Here is a 17,912-nt window from a genome sequence, read left to right on the forward strand (position 1 = left end):
TGTCTGCGTGGCTGCTCTAGCACCAGCCCTGAGTCCAGGCTCTGCCATCAGGACCTTTTCTGCCTGAGCACTAGCACTTTAAGCCGACAAAGAACATTCATTCACACAGTACCCAGGCTGAGCCTCATGCCATAAGATAGGCAGGGCAGGGACTCTCGTTCCATTTTACAGAAGAAACTAGGGATCAGAGAGTAGCATACAGCACTGAGCCAGGCCCCAGCTCCTCCACGAGCCTGGGCCCTTTTCTCTGCACTTGGGGCTGCCCCATGTGCCCCCAGCCCAGGCTGCTCAAGACTTCTGCTTCCCCTTCCCCTGCAGGGAGACCCTCTGGAGGAGGGCTCAGCCTCCCCGACATCTCCAGACTGCGGCCTGGACAGCCCCGGGCCAGAGAAGATGGCTCTGGCCTTTTCTGAGCAGGAGGACCGAGATCCCTCCATACTGAGCCGCGAGGCATCCACGAGTGAGTAAGGGGTTCAGGGGACTCCTGCTGGTCTAGAGGAAAGGACTGGGTTAGGCCCATTCAGGTGGGCTCTCTGGGAGAGGGGTAAGAGAAAAATGAACCTTTACTCTTTGCTCACTGGGAACTTTCCCAGTCCTCTTCATGTTCAACCTTCACAACAACCCCATGGGGCTGGTACTATTATTATCCCCACTTTATTGGTAGGGAAACTGAGGCTCAGGGACGTTAAGTGGCTTCCCCAAGGTGACCCAGCAGGTGAGTGGCAGAGCCGAGACTTGAACTCAGTTCTGCCCTAGAGAAGCTTCTACTTGCTGTCCCCAGGCCCTGCATGGGCCCAAGGTCAGAGGAAGAGCCTCATTGCCCTCTTGGACTAGGCCATCCCCACCCATTTCCTTCCAGGGGGAGCTAGAGGCTACAGCTCCCTGACCCTCTGACATCCTGGGCTGAGGGTGGGAGTGGGGCCTCCAGCTGTGAAGACTCAGCCTCTTGGACCTCAGACCTTGGTTTGCGGGGCTGAAGGTGCCACTTGGCATGTTCTAGAAGTCATCGGGGCTGGACACGAGGCTCCAGCAGCCCTGCCTGGAGGAGAGCTTTGGGCCCTGGGCTGCGGCCCTGTAGGGGTACTGTCCTTCTCACCTCTCAAGGCCTGGCCTGTGATCGCATTCCAAGTTCACTGCTCTTTCTCTGGCTCCACGGACTCCTCCCTGCCCCCCTGAAAGCCACTTAAAATGCCCCTCATCCTGCCCTTCCCAAGGAGAAAGAGCCCATCTGAGTTTCCATGTGACATTGTGCCTAAACACTGAGTCTTTTCAAGCAAAGGAAGTAAAATGTTAATGCAGAGTGTGGCTTCTTGGGTGGAAGGAGCACTGAAGTGGGTGTCAGGAGGCCTGGAGTCTAATGGACACAGTGCTGCCAATTACAAGGCGAGAGGCCTTGGGCAGGTCACTTTGCCTGTCTGGCCTCAGTTTTCCTCATCTGTTCACTGGGGTGTTGGCCCAGTTGGTTTCCGGAGGCCCTCCCAATTTGCCCATTCTTTGGTCTGTGAGCTGTTTGTCCTGTTGTCGACTATTTCCATGTCTGAGGCCCTAGAGGTGAAGCTGTGCTCCCATAGGGCAGCCAAGGGGATGGGTCAGAACCAGTGGCATCTCTAGGGAGGTGCAGGGGATGCAGACTGCACTGGGTAACACTGTCAGAGGGGGTGACACAAAAAGGAATATCTATAAAGATATCCCTGTAGTTAGTTACAACAACAAAAACATTTTTCATAAGCCCAGCTTACATGTATCAATATACCTACCAGGCTAAAATTCTATGCTCATTTACTTTTTGAGCCTTCTAATATAGGGTCGCTATGAGTCGGAATTGACTCCATCGCAATGGGTTGGGTTTGGTTTGGTTTTAATGCACTCCAGTCAGAGCTGTCATTATTACCCAATTACAATGACACTTCGAATCACGTGGTTTTGTCTGCACCTGCTATAAGCAAGCGCTGCTGTTTTCATTGTTGCCGGTGTTTTTTATAGTCACTGACTTCATCAAATTTTTTCTGGTGTTTTAGCTACAATATTGTGGTAATTAATATTTGTGAACTTGTATCAATAACTTTTTTGTAAATGAAGTAGCAATTAAAGGTAAAGAAGGGGTGATGTATGGGGATTACGATTTACAAGTAACATTAGTCCAAAAAACACGACTAAGGATTCTGGATGGTCTGGTATGGGAGGAGGTCCATGGGGGAGGGGTGACACCATGAGTTACCTCATTGGGTGATACAAACCCTAGCGACGCCACTGGTCAAGACCCCTTCCACAGCACGAGACTTGCCAGAGCTCAGCTTTCTTCCGGAGCATGTGTCCTTGGGATTTCTAGCCAGACCCCCTGGGAGGCACCTGCTGGGCACTGAATCAAAGACAACCCTCCTCCCTGCCCCATCTCCTACAGGCAGTGAGCTCTGCAGCCCCAGCTTCGGGGAGGACCCGCCTGCCCCCCAGTACACAGGGCCCTTCTGCGGCCGGGCACGCGTCCACACCGACTTCACCCCCAGCCCCTACGACCATGACTCGCTGAAACTGCAGGTAAGGTTGGCCTCTGGGCCTCTCCTGAGCCTGGCAGGCTGAGCCCAGAAAGGAGACCAGACGGAGCAGGGCAGGACAGTGTCGGCAGAGGCCAGGGGAGCACCCGTCCTCTCTCAGACCCTGCTCTCCTCTCCCCGCACAGAAAGGAGATGTGATTCAGATCATCGAAAAGCCACCTGTGGGCACGTGGCTGGGCCTGCTCAATGGTAGGCTGGGCTCCTTCAAGTTCATCTACGTGGACGTGCTGCCTGAGGAAGCCATGGGGCCTGCCCGCCCGAGCCGCCGGCAGAGCAAGGGCAAGAGGCCCAAGCCTAAGACCCTGCACGAGCTGCTAGAACGCATCGGCCTGGAGGTGCGAGCTCAGGATGGCCTCCCCGGGGCCCTGGAAGCCAGTACCAAGGGAAGCCAACTTGCCTCAGGGATGGGGGCCCAGGGACATCAGCTGTGCAAGCCCCTCAGCAGGGGTGGGTGTAAGTAGTGGCCTGTCTTCTCCTACAGGAGCACACGTCCACCCTGCTGCTCAATGGCTACCAAACACTGGAGGACTTCAAAGAGCTTCGAGAAACACACCTCAATGAGCTGAATATCGTGGACCCGCAGCACCGGGCCAAGCTGCTCACGGCGGCCGAGCTGCTACTGGATTATGACAGTGAGTGGGCCCGGGAGCGGGCCGTGGGCACGGGTGCCGCTGCTGTTCTCTGCCCCCAGACTGCACCCCGCGGTGGGGCTCTCCTGTGGTGGCGAGGCACTTGCTCCACTTCAACTTCAGCCTCAGAGATGCTTTGTGGAGCAGAGGGCTTTAGGGATTATCAGTTCCAGCCCTGCTTTGATCAAAGGGAACACATAAGGCCAGAGAAGGCAAGGCATGTACTCAAAGCAGCAAAGCTAAGTAATAACAGAACCAGGATTCAAGCCCAGGTTTCCTGGCTCCTAGCTTAGTGCTGATGACCTTTGGACTCCTGGGCCATGGAAGTGACCTGGAAACCACCCCAACTTGCTTCCAAGCAGTTGTGGGGAGAAGGGCAGGGGCGGTGGTGGGTGTCCAGGAGAGAGACTGCCAACAGTGGGCTTCCCAGCATCCCCACCCCCACACAGGGGCTCCCCAAGGCTTTCGACCCCCCCAGCTAAGGACCAAGCCCCCCTATATTCTGTCTCTCCTCCCTTGCCCCTGGCAGCGGGCAGCGAGGAGGCGGAAGAGGGCGCTGAGAGCAGCCAGGACCCAGCGGTGTACATAGCGTCAGAACCCAAAGTGGACATCCCACGAGACTCGGGCTGCTTCGAGGGCTCAGAGAGCGGTCGTGATGAAGCAGAGCTGGCGGTCACCGAGGAGCAGCTGCACGGCCTTTCCTTGGCCGCGACATCTTGAGGTGGAGGCAGCAGTGCAGGCCAAGGCTGGGCCCGAGCTGCAAGGGCCACGGGGATGGGCCTGGCCTCCTGTGATGGCCTGGGCCCTGAGGATTGACTCCAAGCCTAGCCCTGCTTCCCAAGGGGCGCTAGGGCTGCAGAGGCCCGGCCTAGGCCTTACAGCCTCTGTTGAGTGGATGAGGGGCCACCTGAGGGCACACTGCACTGCCAGGAGCTCTCTCTTCACCAGCTACTGATAACAAAGCCCCTCCTGGCACCGTCCACTCCCCAGCCACAGCCATGACTACATCAAGTGGGGCGCCGAGGGACTACCCCCATGTCCCTCACCATCAAGGCGTCCAAACCCTCCTCACTCCTGTCGCACTGCTCCTGAAAAGGGGGCCAAGTCAGTGTTTTGGGTCAGTCTCAAAACGCAGGGGAAGATGGCTATCGAGAAGGACTTGAATTTATCACGGGTAAATCCGGATTTCTCCAAATAAGGTTTGAAGAAAGCCATGTGTGACCACTCTCCTACTTAACTTTCTTAGAGGTTTGACCACTAAATCACTATGTGAGTTGAGCTGAGTGCCTCTGGGCTTAGGACTGATGAGTTGGAATGGAGAGTCTCTGAGGGCCTTGCCAGCTTGTGACATTAAATGTCTGCTCTCCTGTTACCTGTGGCCCAGGACACCAGTGGGGTTTATTGAGGGGCTGGAGGAGCCTGTGGCTCCCAAATGAAATGGCTCCTCCTGCTCACCCATTCCATACTCCCCCCTGCCCACTAACTGAGGCCATGCTGCAACTCCCCCAGCTTGAAACCATGCTTATACCTCAGACAGTGCCTATCCTCCTCTTCCATTCCTGGTCCCCTCAAGTGTGACTTCCCCCCAGGTTGATAGCAGATGCTCAGACCTGTCTTCTAAGGACAGAGCTGCCCCTTTGCACCAGATGCAGATCTGGGCCTAGACTTGGCCACTTGTGTGGGTCCTTAACAAGCAAAGAAAGCACTAAGCTTGACATTGGAGAGCCCACTACCCCAATTTTACTTTGCTAAAGGTTTTGGTGTACCCTGAGCTCCAGAAAGGAGCCCTGGTGGAGCAGTGGTTAAGAGCTCGGCTGCTAATCAAGAGGTTGGCAGTTCAAACCCACCAGCTGCTCCTTGGAAACCCTATGAGGCAGTTCTACTCTATCCTATAGGGTCACTATGAGCCAGAATCGACTCGACAGCAACGGATTTTGAGCTCCAGAAGGGGAGGGAGATTATCTGTTGGTGGGGACCCCCTTGACCCCAATACCAAGTCTTTCCCCTGAGTTCCCAAAGTATCCCTTCCCCAGTGTCCAGCCAGCCTGCAGACAAACAGTGTCCGCTACATCTAGGACTGCCTGCTTAGTGGACACACTTCTTGACCTATTACCAGGGACTTCAGTAAAAGCTAGCTTTGGGAAAGGGCTTGAGTGTAAATATGAGGTGGGTGGTGGAGGGAGAGAGGTTAGTACCAATAAAGTACATAGGTAGAACTGAATTATTGTCTCCAGTTATCTTCCTAATGGAGAGAGGTTGGGAGGGACAAACCAGTCTCCTTCAAAGCTGGCCTTCAGCAAAATGTTTCTCCATTGTCCTTTCAGGCCCATTTTCCCCTCCCTCAAGATGCTGAGTCCTTGACCCTGCTAACCAAAAGCTCCAGTTTGAAGCCCTTGCTGGCTCTGCCCATCCCTCTAACCAGCCCTCCTCAGAACAGGGCTCTGGCTCCTGTGGCCCCAAGGTCTGGCTGAGAGTAGAGGTCACTAATTCCCTCTTCCCATAATTGTTCATTTTAACAAGAGCCCTGAAGACCTTAACCCCAGTGAGGAAGGGCCTGCAATGGAGGCCTGCCCAGGGTCCAAGGGGAGACTTAGGTTCAGCAGGGGCTTTCCTCTGAGGCTGCCTTTTCCTGGGCCTCACCCTATGCCCACTGAAGCTACACCATCTCCTGGGAGGTGCCATGGAGACAAAGACGTCTAGCTTCCTTTATTTGCCGGCATTATCTGCACTTGTTGCTAGCTGCTGTCGAGTCAGCCCCAACTCATGCCAACCCCATGCACAACAGAAGAAAATGCTGCTTGGTTCTTCATCCCCAAGATCAGTTGTAGATTGGGCTATTGTGATCCACAGGGTTTGCACTGGCTGATTTTCAGAAGTAGATCACCAGTCCATCTTAGACTGTTAGATCCACTGAAACCTGTTCAGCATCAGAGCAATACGCAAACCTTCACTGACACATGGGCAGTGGCTGCACGTGAGGTGCACTGGCCGGGAATCAAACCCAGGTCTCCCTTATGGAAGGTGGGAATTCTACCACTGAACTTGCTGTAGAGCGGACTCCGACTCATGATAACCCCGTGTGTGTCAGAGGAGAACCGTGCTCCATAGGGTTTTCAATGGCTGGGTTTTCAGAAGCAGATCACCAGGATTTTCTTCTGAGGTGCCTCTGGGTGGATTTGAACCTCCAACCTTTCCATTAGTGGCCAAGCACGTTAACAGTTTGTACCACCAAAGGACTCCCATCACCCGAGCGAGCTGCCACTAGAGTGAGGGAAGGCAACTCTGCTCCCAGGCCTTACTCCTTAGCTGTACTTATCCCACTGTCCTTAGAGACTGTGAGGATCAAGAAAATGGAGAATAAAAGTGCAATTCTCATCAAATAAAGAAGGGAGCCCAAACAGCCTCAACTCCCAAATGCCACTGAATAACTGCCATCATTTAGTGAGCACTGACTGTAAAAAAAAAAAAAGACATAACCATACATTATCTCACATAATTCACATTGGACCCCTGTGAGGTAGGCCCTACCATCATCCCAGTTTACAGAGGAGAAAACTGAGGCTGAGAGATTAAAGAAGTTGACTAGGAAGTCACAGAGTGTGGAGTCTGCCTGACTTCAGAGTCAAGGCTATCAAGCTCTATACTAAATGGCTTCTCAAAAGGCCTCATGTGACAAGCTTTCAAAGGCACAATCTGACCCTCTGTAATGTTTAGACCCTGTGACCCAGCCATTCTCCTTCTAGGATTTGATCTACAGAAATAGTCACACAAGGCTACAAAGATATATGGGCAAAGATATTCATGACAGTTTTGTCTATACTAGTAAACAACTGGAAACAAGGCAAATAAGGAATTAAATACATTAGGCTGGGTTCTCTAGTGAAACGAAACCAGTGAAGCGTGTACGTATATATATATATATATATACATACAGAGAGAGAGAGAGAAATTTATCTCAAGGAAGTGGCTCACACGGTTGTAGAGGCTGACAAGCCCCAAGTCCATGGGTCAGGCGTCAAGCTGGAGCTTCTTTGACTCACATAGCTGCAGAGGCTGATGAATCCCGAGCTCAGCAGGCAATACGGCTGGCAGCTGGCTCAACTCCAAAGAACCAAAGGTCAGATGATGATGAGCTGGACGCAGGATCCAGCGCAAGTGAGCGACCTTTGCCAAAACATCCATATATATATTGGATGCAGGCCACACCCCCAAGAAAATTCCCGTTACAACTGATTGGCTGATCACATCATATCACATCATGGAGGATGACTCCATCGTTACATAACAGCCAAATTACATCATTACATAACTGCCTCACCACTGAGAATCATGGCTCAGTCAAGTTGACATACAACCTTAACCATCACAGGGTTCATTCATACAATACCATGCAGCCATTAAAAATGGTGTAGAAAAAGATTTAGTGACATGGGGAAAATCTTCGTGTTTTTTATTCTTTAAAATGTTAAGATTATACAAATACTGTACAAATATTCTTGTTGTAAAAGAATTTCATGCTATATCAAGGGGAAAAGCAAATACTAAAATATGACTTATATGGTGATTTCATTTTTATTTAAGAAAAAAAAAACATATACACAGAAAAAAGACTGAGAGGCTGTGCGCCAAATGGTTAACAACAGTGATCTGGTGAGGGAGTGGACAGGGTTGGGGAAGTAACGGAGAGAAATGTTCACTTTCTATATTTTTGTTTTATTTGAATTTTTAAAGTATTATTACTTTTATATCTATAAAAAGGAACAATATTTCAATTAAAAAAATTAAAGCAAATAAGGCCCAAGCCACTGGCCTACCATTTGGGGTAACAGCAAAGCCACTATCCTGCTGGGTACCTTTTGGCTGGGGCTTCTGGAAAGATAGTGGGGAGAAGGATAATGCCCAAAGTGCTTAAAATCCACACACGCCAGAGGAGATTCCTATACCTTTTAAAATCCCCGCGTAACGCCTATCTAAAGAATACTGGTGGTGCAGTGATTAGAGCTCAGCTTCCAACTGAAAGGTCGGTGGTTCAAACTTACCAGCCTCTCTACGGGAGAAAGACGTGGCAATCTGCTTCTGTAAAGATTTACAGCCTTGGAAACAAACCCTATGGGGCAGTTCTACCCTGTCCTAAAAGGTTGCTATGAGTTGGAATCAGCTCCACGGCAGCAGGTTTGGTTAATGTCTATTAGCTCTCAGCTGAGGAAAGGAAAATAATCAGATAAAGAGGAATGACTGAGAAAAAGATGTTCTGGAAATCTCCCCTGTCCTGGGGGATAAGAGTATCTAAGGGCTTGTGGGTAGGGGATAAATACAGGCTTAAATTAGTTTGTTGTGCAAGGGCACCAAAATCACAGGGCTTTGGGAGGGGCAGTGAGAAGGGGCAACAAGGATTGTAAACCACAGGCCAGGCCCTGAGAGGTGAGAAAGACAGTACCCCTACAGGGCCGCAGCCCAGGGCCCAAAGCTCTCCTCCAGGCAGGGCTGCTGGAGCCTCGTGTCCAGCCCCGATGACTTCTAGAACATGCCAAGTGGCACCTTCAGCCCCGCAAACCAAGGTCTGAGGTCCAAGAGGCTGAGTCTTCACAGCTGGAGGCCCCACTCCCACCCTCAGCCCAGGATGTCAGAGGGTCAGGGAGCTGTAGCCTCTAGCTCCCCCTGGAAGGAAATGGGTGGGGATGGCCTAGTCCAAGAGGGCAATGAGGCTCTTCCTCTGCCCTTGGGCCCATGCAGGGCCTGGGGACAGCAAGTAGAAGCTTCTCTAGGGCAGAACTGAGTTCAAGTCTCGGCTCTGCCACTCACCAGCTGCGTCACCTTGGGGAAGCCACTTAACCTCCTTGAGCCTTAGTTTCCACATTGATAAGTTGGGGATAATTGTACCAGCTCCATGGGAGTGCTTTGAAGATTTAATGAAATAGCGTATATAAAGCACTTAGCATACTGCCCAGCACATAATAAATGTTCAGTGAATGATTGCATGCCCCATCCTCTAAATTTGCACCACCTGTTACTTCCATTTCACTCCCTTTGAGGCCCATCTCACCTATGATCCCTAGTTAGTGTAGTGGGCAAGAGCAAAGGCTTCGGAGTTGAACTAATGTGTTTGCAAATCCTGGCTCCACCACTTACTGGTTACATGACGTCAGGTAAGTTGCATACATACACATTTCTGTTCTGTAAAATAGGAATAATGACCTAACAATACCTACTCCCTGGGGTTGTTAGAAGAAATTAGATAATGTAAATGAAGTTCCTGGCACATAGTGACAATAAATGGCAACCAATAGACATTTTTGTAACCTCCAGGATACTGCATTCCAGACTGGGCACAAAGGCCATGTCAATATGTGCTTGTCTGCAGACTGACTGACATTCATGGACCTGGCATACCCAGAAGCAAACTGACAGCCAAGCCCCCAGAGGGTTTTGGGATTTAGGTAGAGGGTGCCAGCTCTCAGGCCCAGAGAGGCTGGGGGTGGAGAGAAAGCTCATCTGAAGTGCCTGAGGCAGACCTGGCTCTACTCAGTTCAGAGGAAGAAGACTAGCCCAGGGCATTGAATTTATTTTTAGGCAAATCCCTTGGACTCCCAAGGGCTGCTAGGAGAAAGAAGCTAAAGACTCGATTCAAGAAGAAAGAGTTAAGAGCCCAGCCAGCTTACCAACTCAGAGCTCAAGGTCCCTCCCTCCTCCCCATTCCACCAGGGGAAGCAGCTTGGGGCCTTAGCTCATCCCAGCTGACTCTTTCTCCCCTCTCACTCCCTACCTCTCATTCTTACAACCTTACCTTAGACTACTCCAGGTAGGTTCTGATGGGCTCTCCCAGCGCCCCCCACACACAAAGGCTGCTGCCTCCGCAAATGCCCTCTCCTCCCCTTGAACCCTATAGCAGCCTGATGTGATACATGGCACCAAGGCCCCAGCCTCTGCTAGTCACCTTCCAACCTCTCACTGTGTGAAGGTTTTTCACAGAAGTCGGAGGCTGTAGTAGGGCCATTAGAGACCAAGGGCATTAAAACAAAAGCCAAAATGAGGTTTCTGGAGGTGGGGAAAGGCACCGACCACCATAGGCTCAGTAAGGTCAAATACCGCCAACCCCCTCAAGTCAGGAAATTCAGGATGAGGTCTGAGGTTTCCCAGCTGGGGAAAAGAAGTGGCTCTCACACCTCTCCTTCACAATAGAGGTTACCTTACCTTCTCACACCACAGCAGCCCGCACTACATATTATTCAGCTACCAACACAATCAAGTGGGAAGGAACTGCCTCCCCTCTAGACGCAGCCAAGACTCCTCCTCCAGGAAGGCCCTAAATAAACGGAATTCTATAGCACTTGATGCGTAGGCTTCACTTTTCCTATAACTTCACAGTTACCAATATAGCATTTGTATACCATTGCCTCTGGGACCTGCCAGGGATAGCTCGGAAAGAGTCCAGGGCAATGGCCCTCACAAAGGGACAGGCAACTTGACTGTGGGAACCCAGCAAGGCAATTTCCTGACTTTCTGTGCTAATGAAACCCCACCATCAGTTCAACCGAAGTGCAGGGGTCTGGAGAAAGATTTAAGAGACTGACGTTTAAAACAAAAACCAAATCACCATCCCCCTATATCAGCCCAACTCTATGCCTAATATGGAGGGATCACTGATAAAATTAATCCTAAATGGCAAGTAATCCTAAAATCATTGCTGTTTCTCAATTTACAAGATAGTGAGATCTGCAGTGTAATTTCTTCTAAAGTTAATCCAAGCACGTGGTCAATATTTAACATGTATTTTTTATTGAATACTAAATCAATGAAAGGCTCATTTCATGCAAGTGACATTTGGAATTATTCAAACTCCCTTATCTGTTTACATCTACTTGACAAAAGGGGCAGTGGGTTTTGCCAAGTTCTCTGGACTGGGATTAGGAGATCTGGGTTCTGGCTTTGGCTCTACTAGTAAACTCTCTGTGACCTGGGGTAAGTCCCCGTATTAGTTTGTCAGGGAGAGAAAGAGACTGTGCAGCATGGATTACATTCTCAATATATCCCTTTCAGTATGTTGCACGACACTGTATTTTGTGACAAATAATCATCATGTCTCTTATTTGGGCACAAAGCTATAACCCCTTTAGCCGAGGTGGCACAGCCAAATAGCTGCAGATGAGCAGTGCTGACAGAAAAGGCAGTGGGAAGTGGTGGAGGGTTGAAGAAAGAGTAAAGGGGCATGGAATGTTAGGAAGATCATTCTATTTTAAGTTCCAGAGTTGTGAAACGCCTTCTAAGTTAAGGGTCCCCTCATTTCCTGCCCCATGGTAGAGTGTGAGCTCTAAGCTCTCATTAATCAATTAGAAAACCCCATAACACCAAAAGAAAAATAGACCAAGGACTTGAAAGACAATCCACAGGAGAAATACAAGTGGCAAAAAACATAAGGCAGAGGGGAGGTACAGAAAACGCATAATCTTATTATTAACCAAAGAAATAGAAAGTAAATGACACTGAGATACCATTTTACAACTATCAAGTGACCAAATTTTTAAATGAGATGTGCTAAAGTGGGCTGTCTGATACACTGCTGGCAGGACAAACCAGGCCAGCCTTTCTGCAAAGCAATTTGGCCATATTTTTCAAGAGCCTTTAAAAGAGCATTCCCTTTGACTCAACAGTTCCACTTCTAGGAATCTCTCCGATGGAAATAATCACAGATACGCCCATATATAAGGGAGTTCATCACAGCATCATTTATAATAATGAAAAATTAGAAACTCCTAGATGTCAGACAGTAGGGGAATGGTTGTGTACATATTATGGAGTCATTAAGAAGTTTTCAAATAATTTCTACTGATAGAGAAAATGCTAAGTAAAAAAGCAGTATTACAAAACTATATTTATTAGAACAGAACTCAAATTCTTAAAAAGTCCAGGTCTACTGGACTAGTTGAGACTAGATGACTCCCGGAGACTATCACCCTGAGACACTCTTTAAGCCTTGAACTGAAACTATCCCCTGAGGTCACCCTTTACGTAAATAACAGATTGACTCATAAAATAAAGATAACACCTGTGAGTACTGAACTCCTTTAAAAAAATCATCTACATGAGACCAAATGGTCAACAATTACCTAAAACAAAGATGAGAAGGTGAGGGAGCAGGGAAACTAGATTACTGGAAATAGAACAACCAGAATGCTATTAATGAGAATGCTGACACATTGTAAAAAATGTAGCCAATGTCACTAAACAATCTGTGCCGAAATTGTTAAATGCAAACCTAAATTTGCTGTGTAAACTTCTACCGAAAACACAATATTATTTTTTAAAGAAACTATTTATAGTTGGATTCCAGTTATGTTTAAAAACACACATGTGCAGAAAAAAAAAAGACTAGACAGAAATACCTCAAAACATTAACAGCGATTATTATGTCTTGGTGATGAGTTCATGGGTGATTTTTTAAAAAATCTTTACTTTTCTGCACTTTCCCAGTTTTCAGCAGTGAACATGTATTACTTTTAAAATTAAAAAAAAAAAAAAGCAAATAAAGGTGTGAGGGGAGGGTACTGTTTATTTTCTAAGCTTTCCAAATATTTAGAGTGAGAAAGGGACCTTTGAGATGATCTCATCCAGTGGTTCTCAATCCCATCAGACCCAGCCCTCCCTTGGTATACTCAATATTTTGTAATGCGCCCCCTACCACTTTAAAATAAATTTCATATTTAATACAACTTGCTTATGTACATAATTTTTCTAGAATAGAAATACACTAACTATAATACAAAGGAGAAATAAAGGGAAAGTAATTTATAATACCGCCACCCATCTGTCAGTCTGTTGTACTGTAGTGGCTTGCATGTCACTATGATGCTAGAAGCTATGCTACTGGTATTTCAAATACCAGCAGGGTCACCAATGGCAGACAGGTTTCAGTGGAGCTTCCATACTAAGACAGACTTGGAGGAAGGGCCTGGAGTCTACTTCTGAAAATCAGTCAATTAAAACCTTATGGATCACAGCAGAACATTGCCCAACTTGTGTCCTTTGGACATGTCACCAGGAGGGATCAATCGCCAGAGGATGACACCCTGTGTAGTGATGCAGAGGGCCAGCGAGGGTGAGAGAGACCCTCAGTGAGATGGACTGGCACAATAGCTGCAACGATGGATTCAAACATGCCGGTGATTATGAGGTTGATGCAGGACCGGGCAACGTTTCATTCTGTTGTACGTACATAAGGTTGCCATGCATCAGAGCTGAATGGATGGGAACAATCTATCTCTATCTAATTTATAAGTAGGTAATATGCATTTCAATACGCAAATAACCAGGCAAGACTATACTAAAAGACAGAAAAAGGTAGTCAGGTGTTTCCACCTATATACAGAATCACTGCAAATGCGACCGCTACAAATGAAGACTAATACAGGTATGTTGTATTGACAACTTAAATACATATGAATGGCACTGCCATCAGTGACATGATTTTCAAAAGTCATGAAAAACTCTTGGTAAAATTCTGAACAAAATAAAGTTCCATCTTCCCTCAATTGACACAGTTGTTACATTCCTGAAAATTCAGTGTATATATTAAAACTATAAAAACGTATTTTGTGTTTATTTGTAAAATAATTAACCAGTTGCTGTTGGGTCCATTCTGACTCATGGCGACCCCATGTATGTCAGAGTAGAACTATGATCCATAGGGTTTTCAATGGCTGATTATTTGGAAATAGATCTCCAGGGCTTTCTTCCAAGGCACCTCTGGGTGGACTCAAACCCAGCTGAGCATGTTAACCAACTGCACCACCAGCTAATTATACCAGGGTTTTCCACCAACATTAATTCAAAAGTTTTACAGGCGCAGAGTCATAGTTCCTATTCTCCTTTCATATTTATCTAAAACATGAAATCCACCATTGCTCTCCTTTTTTGTGAACTGGGTTTGCCTCCTTTGAAACGAATGATAGTCATAGTTTTAGCCTTGGACACTATTTCTAAAACCTACCTCCTAAGAGCAGAAAGAGATTTCTAGAATGTATTCTCAAAGCGGACACAAACACTTCGTGAATTATGAGAAACAGTGCTCTTCTTTAGTAGTACCAAGGCACAAGAGCAAATTATCTTTTTTTTTAAAGCCATTTACTGTAATCCCTCAGTGATTTTCCCCAGCCTGGCCCCAGCCTCAGAAGTATAAAATGAACTGAGCTAGAAGAAAAGGACTAACAGGGCTAGTCTATGGAGAGAGGGCGGGGGGCTACGTTGCTAGGTTACTGCTTTAGCCAATCCAAGTGCTCCCAGAGGGGTACCAGATACAGGACAGGTCTCTCCCTCTCTCTGCCCCACTAAGTTAAGGGCCCTCAAAGAAAGGGGTCAAAAGATGGGGGGAGGGGCAGAGCACTCACACTAGGCACAAGTAAAGAAATGAGGCAGAAGCACAAAGAAACAGACATCCCTGTATTTCTAAAACCATTCAAGTCTCCTTCATTAATTGGCTTCCCCCAAAAAGAAAGATTTCTTTATTAAGAAATACCAGAGAGTGAAAAAACCCAGCACATATACATTTGTAGGCTCACAAAAAAGTGCAGAGATTTACATATTAAATTGCATTTAAGTTCAAAAATAGATTTAAAAACAAAATACTTTTTTTCCCCAACAAGGTAAAGAGATTTGGTCAGTAGTAAAAGGGGGCCAGTAAAAGGCAGGAAGGTCAAGACAGGAAGAATGGAATTTAGCTACTGTAGAATTAGAAACCACCTCTGCCATTGGGGGACAAACAAAGGGGGAGATGATGACCTCAGCCAGGGCAAGGGACATGAAGAAATGGCCCAAAATAGCCAACTTCCACCCTCCCTCAGAGATTTTGGATCAGTGCCAACCATCCTGGCCTGGGGAAGTGAGGGGCACAGGAATCTTGAGGAATGGGGAGGAAAGGAAGAGTTGGAAAGAGTGTCAACCATTGAAAAGGCCAAACAATTTACAACCTATTCCCATGGGAAAGATCAATTCTTCAATCTCCCCTCTGACCAGGACTGAGACTAGGGACAGTCCCAGCTCGTTCATGGTATGAATGGGACAGATCTTCTGGTCAAGGTCTTAAACACAGAAGAATTATAAAGGAAAAGAAAGAGGGCAGGGAGTATGGAAAAGCAGAAACTAATAATAATTTCACACCAGAGAGAAGAGATATCCATCTTGGCCCTTTACGTCAGAAAAGGAAAGCTGCTTTGACCGACCAAGGGTCAGCAGGACAGTGGTTGAGGTAAGTAGAGGGAGATCAATCCAGCCTAACCCAGGAGAGGAGGTGGTCTGAGCTAGGATGGGCTAAAGGCGTTCATAGGAGTGGCAGGTTACCTGGAAAAACCTAATAACTTCCAAGCCCTCCTGGATTGGCCTTTTTTTGAACTAGCCAAAATCTAACTACAAGAACAAAACTGAGAGAGCCAGAAAAAGAATGGGGAAGTAGAGGCAGATAAGCGAGAAATCTGAGTCTCTCTCTCTGCCTCTCCCCATTAGAGAAGGATTGCTCTATTCCAATCATGCTACAAGGAAAATCTGGGAGCAGTCAAATTTCATTAATTCCAATTAATTAACGGGAAGGGTGAGATGGGAATTGGCAAGTAGTCTTGATTATAGACTATTTAAAAAGAAATACATACCATCACTTGAAAAAGACCTCTAACAAAATATGTCTAAAGGAAGGCCTTGGTGAGTCTGCTTTAATAACCAAGACTCATTTGCAATGAACAGCACCCATCTGTATAAAAACAATATTCTAAGAAAGAATTTGTTTCTGTTCAGTAGAATAAATATAACTCCCCACCCTCCCAATCTTGTTAACACTATATACTGCCTTAAAAGCCCCTTCTTCATAAACCAGTAAAAGCTGAGCTTCAGCTCAGAAATGTAGTATAGATCAATGGAGAGTCTGCAGGCTCTCTTGCCAACATAAAGGGCCCCCTGGAAAATGGAAGTATGGCAAGTAAAAAGCAACCCCTTTTAACACCCACCCCCATCCCCACCCCACACATCAACACATTCACACCCCATGGTGGTTCTGGAAATGGAAGGGGGAAGGAGGAGGCAGGCAGTTTGCATTAGACACAGTTTAATTGCCTTCGAATAGATTAAAAGTTCTGGTTTACACTTTCCCCCCTCCCCATAAGTCATCCAGACAGGACCCTGGCTTAGAAAGAGAAAAACACAGGTGCTCTAGGAAATATAGCCACATATAATACATAAATCTTCTTCCCTGAAATAGAGCAGGTCCTGAGCAGAGTGGACTGGGGGCCACAGCCCACCCCCAAGGTGAAGTGGCTCTGGGACTCTGTTGGTGGAAGTGCTGGAAGAATGGGGCTTGGAGGAAGCCCCGGTGTGGTTACCATAGCCCGAGGTGGGCAAGGCCTTGGAGTGGGTTACCCGGGAGGGCAGCAGTGCTGGGCTTTCCCTCCTCACTCAGCCTAGGCTTAATGGAAGTATTGGTTATCCTTTTTTTCTTTTTTGCGGGGACATAGGGGGAGAGGAGAGGAGAGGAGAGGAGAGCCTCTCTGTGCCTTGGATTCCCCATTTGTGCATTCCAGGCCTCTGCAGGCCTCACACAGGGAGTCTGACGGGGTAGTGTTTAAGTGAGCACTCGGGCTTCATCTGAGGAAAAGAAACCACCAAAGTGCAGACTTTTATTACTGCCATTACTGCTCCTAATGGGAGCACGAGTCAAAAGGAAAAAAAAGAGGCTAATGAGAGAGGAGAGATGAGACAGAAAGTGTGAGGGGCTATACCACTGGCATCTCATAAATTCTTATTGAGAATGGCACCGGTATTAAAAAAAAATTTCCAGGTAGTCTACGAGAAATGTAAATTGTTATCTCTACTACAACTACTTACACATATCTAAGTGGAAAAGAGGAGAGCTTGAGTGTTAGTGAGTGGAGGGGGGACAAAGGAGCAGCTACATGAATAAATACAAGTGGAAGGTGCCTGCCCCATTCCTGAAAGGATTAGCTGGAAATGTTGGCACTCGCGTAGCTGGAAGACTCCTCCAACCTCACTTTCCATCCTCTTCAATCCTGAAGGCCCCAAGAACTCAGTTAGCATTTCCTGGCCAGAGGTCTCCATGATTGCCTCTGGACTCATGACATGCAGCAGCTTGAAAGGATTTTAGCCAATCTCAAGAAACTTTAACCCCACAATTAGACCAATGACCCCAATCAGGAGAGCTAGGATTTAGAAGGAAGAGAGGGAAGTCCAAGGAAACTCCGTGGTTGAGGCCATGGAGAACCAGTGCCAGGGCCCAAGAGACCCATTTGTCCAGTTACCAGAGGTGACTGACATCTTCTGCTACTGTCTTGAGTTCAGAAAAAAAAAAAAAGCCTGCAGCAAGAAAATGCCAGTGTGCAATTGGGTGGATACGGATCAAAGAAAAACAATAAAAGGGGCAGCTTACTTGCTCTCTGTCTCAGGTTAATCTTCTCCCCTTAAATCTCTCATAGCCCTAATTAAACATAAACAAAAGTCTCTTCCATAGATAGGCTACTTCTCAGCTTCAGCCATCTCCTGTGGTGGCTCTGGGGGTTCTGGGGGTGGCATCTCTTCAGGAGTGTTGGTTTCCTCCGGCATTTCGTTTGAGCTCAGGTGTTCTGTTGGGAGCTGAGAAAGAAAAGATATCAAATACAATACAAAGCTCTCCCTCAAAATCCAAATGGAGATAATCCATAAACACTGCATTCTTCCTCTGAACCCACTGACCACACTGTTA

At 47.4% G+C, this 17,912-nt stretch overlaps 2 protein-coding genes across 4 annotated transcripts in view; one reads left to right on the forward strand and one right to left on the reverse strand.

Annotated features, from left to right (window-relative positions):
* Window positions 1–17,559, forward strand: part of SASH3 (SAM and SH3 domain containing 3) — a 29,792-nt gene extending 12,233 nt beyond the window's left edge. For both annotated transcript variants that reach the window (XM_023553839.2, XM_003414838.3), the window contains 5 exons: window positions 319–460; window positions 2,402–2,535; window positions 2,678–2,887; window positions 3,034–3,184; window positions 3,711–17,559. In XM_023553839.2, the coding sequence (XP_023409607.1) occupies window positions 319–460; window positions 2,402–2,535; window positions 2,678–2,887; window positions 3,034–3,184; window positions 3,711–3,901 (828 nt within the window). In that variant the 3' untranslated portion in view covers window positions 3,902–17,559. The remainder of the gene's footprint in view (window positions 1–318; window positions 461–2,401; window positions 2,536–2,677; window positions 2,888–3,033; window positions 3,185–3,710) is intronic.
* The window catches only part of ZDHHC9 (zinc finger DHHC-type palmitoyltransferase 9), a 39,947-nt gene continuing 34,623 nt past the window's right edge, over window positions 12,589–17,912 (reverse strand). For both annotated transcript variants that reach the window (XM_003414748.4, XM_010594650.2), the window contains one exon: window positions 12,589–17,803. In XM_003414748.4, coding sequence (XP_003414796.1) covers window positions 17,687–17,803 — 117 coding nt within the window. In that variant the 3' untranslated portion in view covers window positions 12,589–17,686. The remainder of the gene's footprint in view (window positions 17,804–17,912) is intronic.

This window comes from Loxodonta africana, chromosome X, assembly GCF_030014295.1.
Source record: "Loxodonta africana isolate mLoxAfr1 chromosome X, mLoxAfr1.hap2, whole genome shotgun sequence".
Taxonomy (NCBI): domain Eukaryota; kingdom Metazoa; phylum Chordata; class Mammalia; order Proboscidea; family Elephantidae; genus Loxodonta; species Loxodonta africana.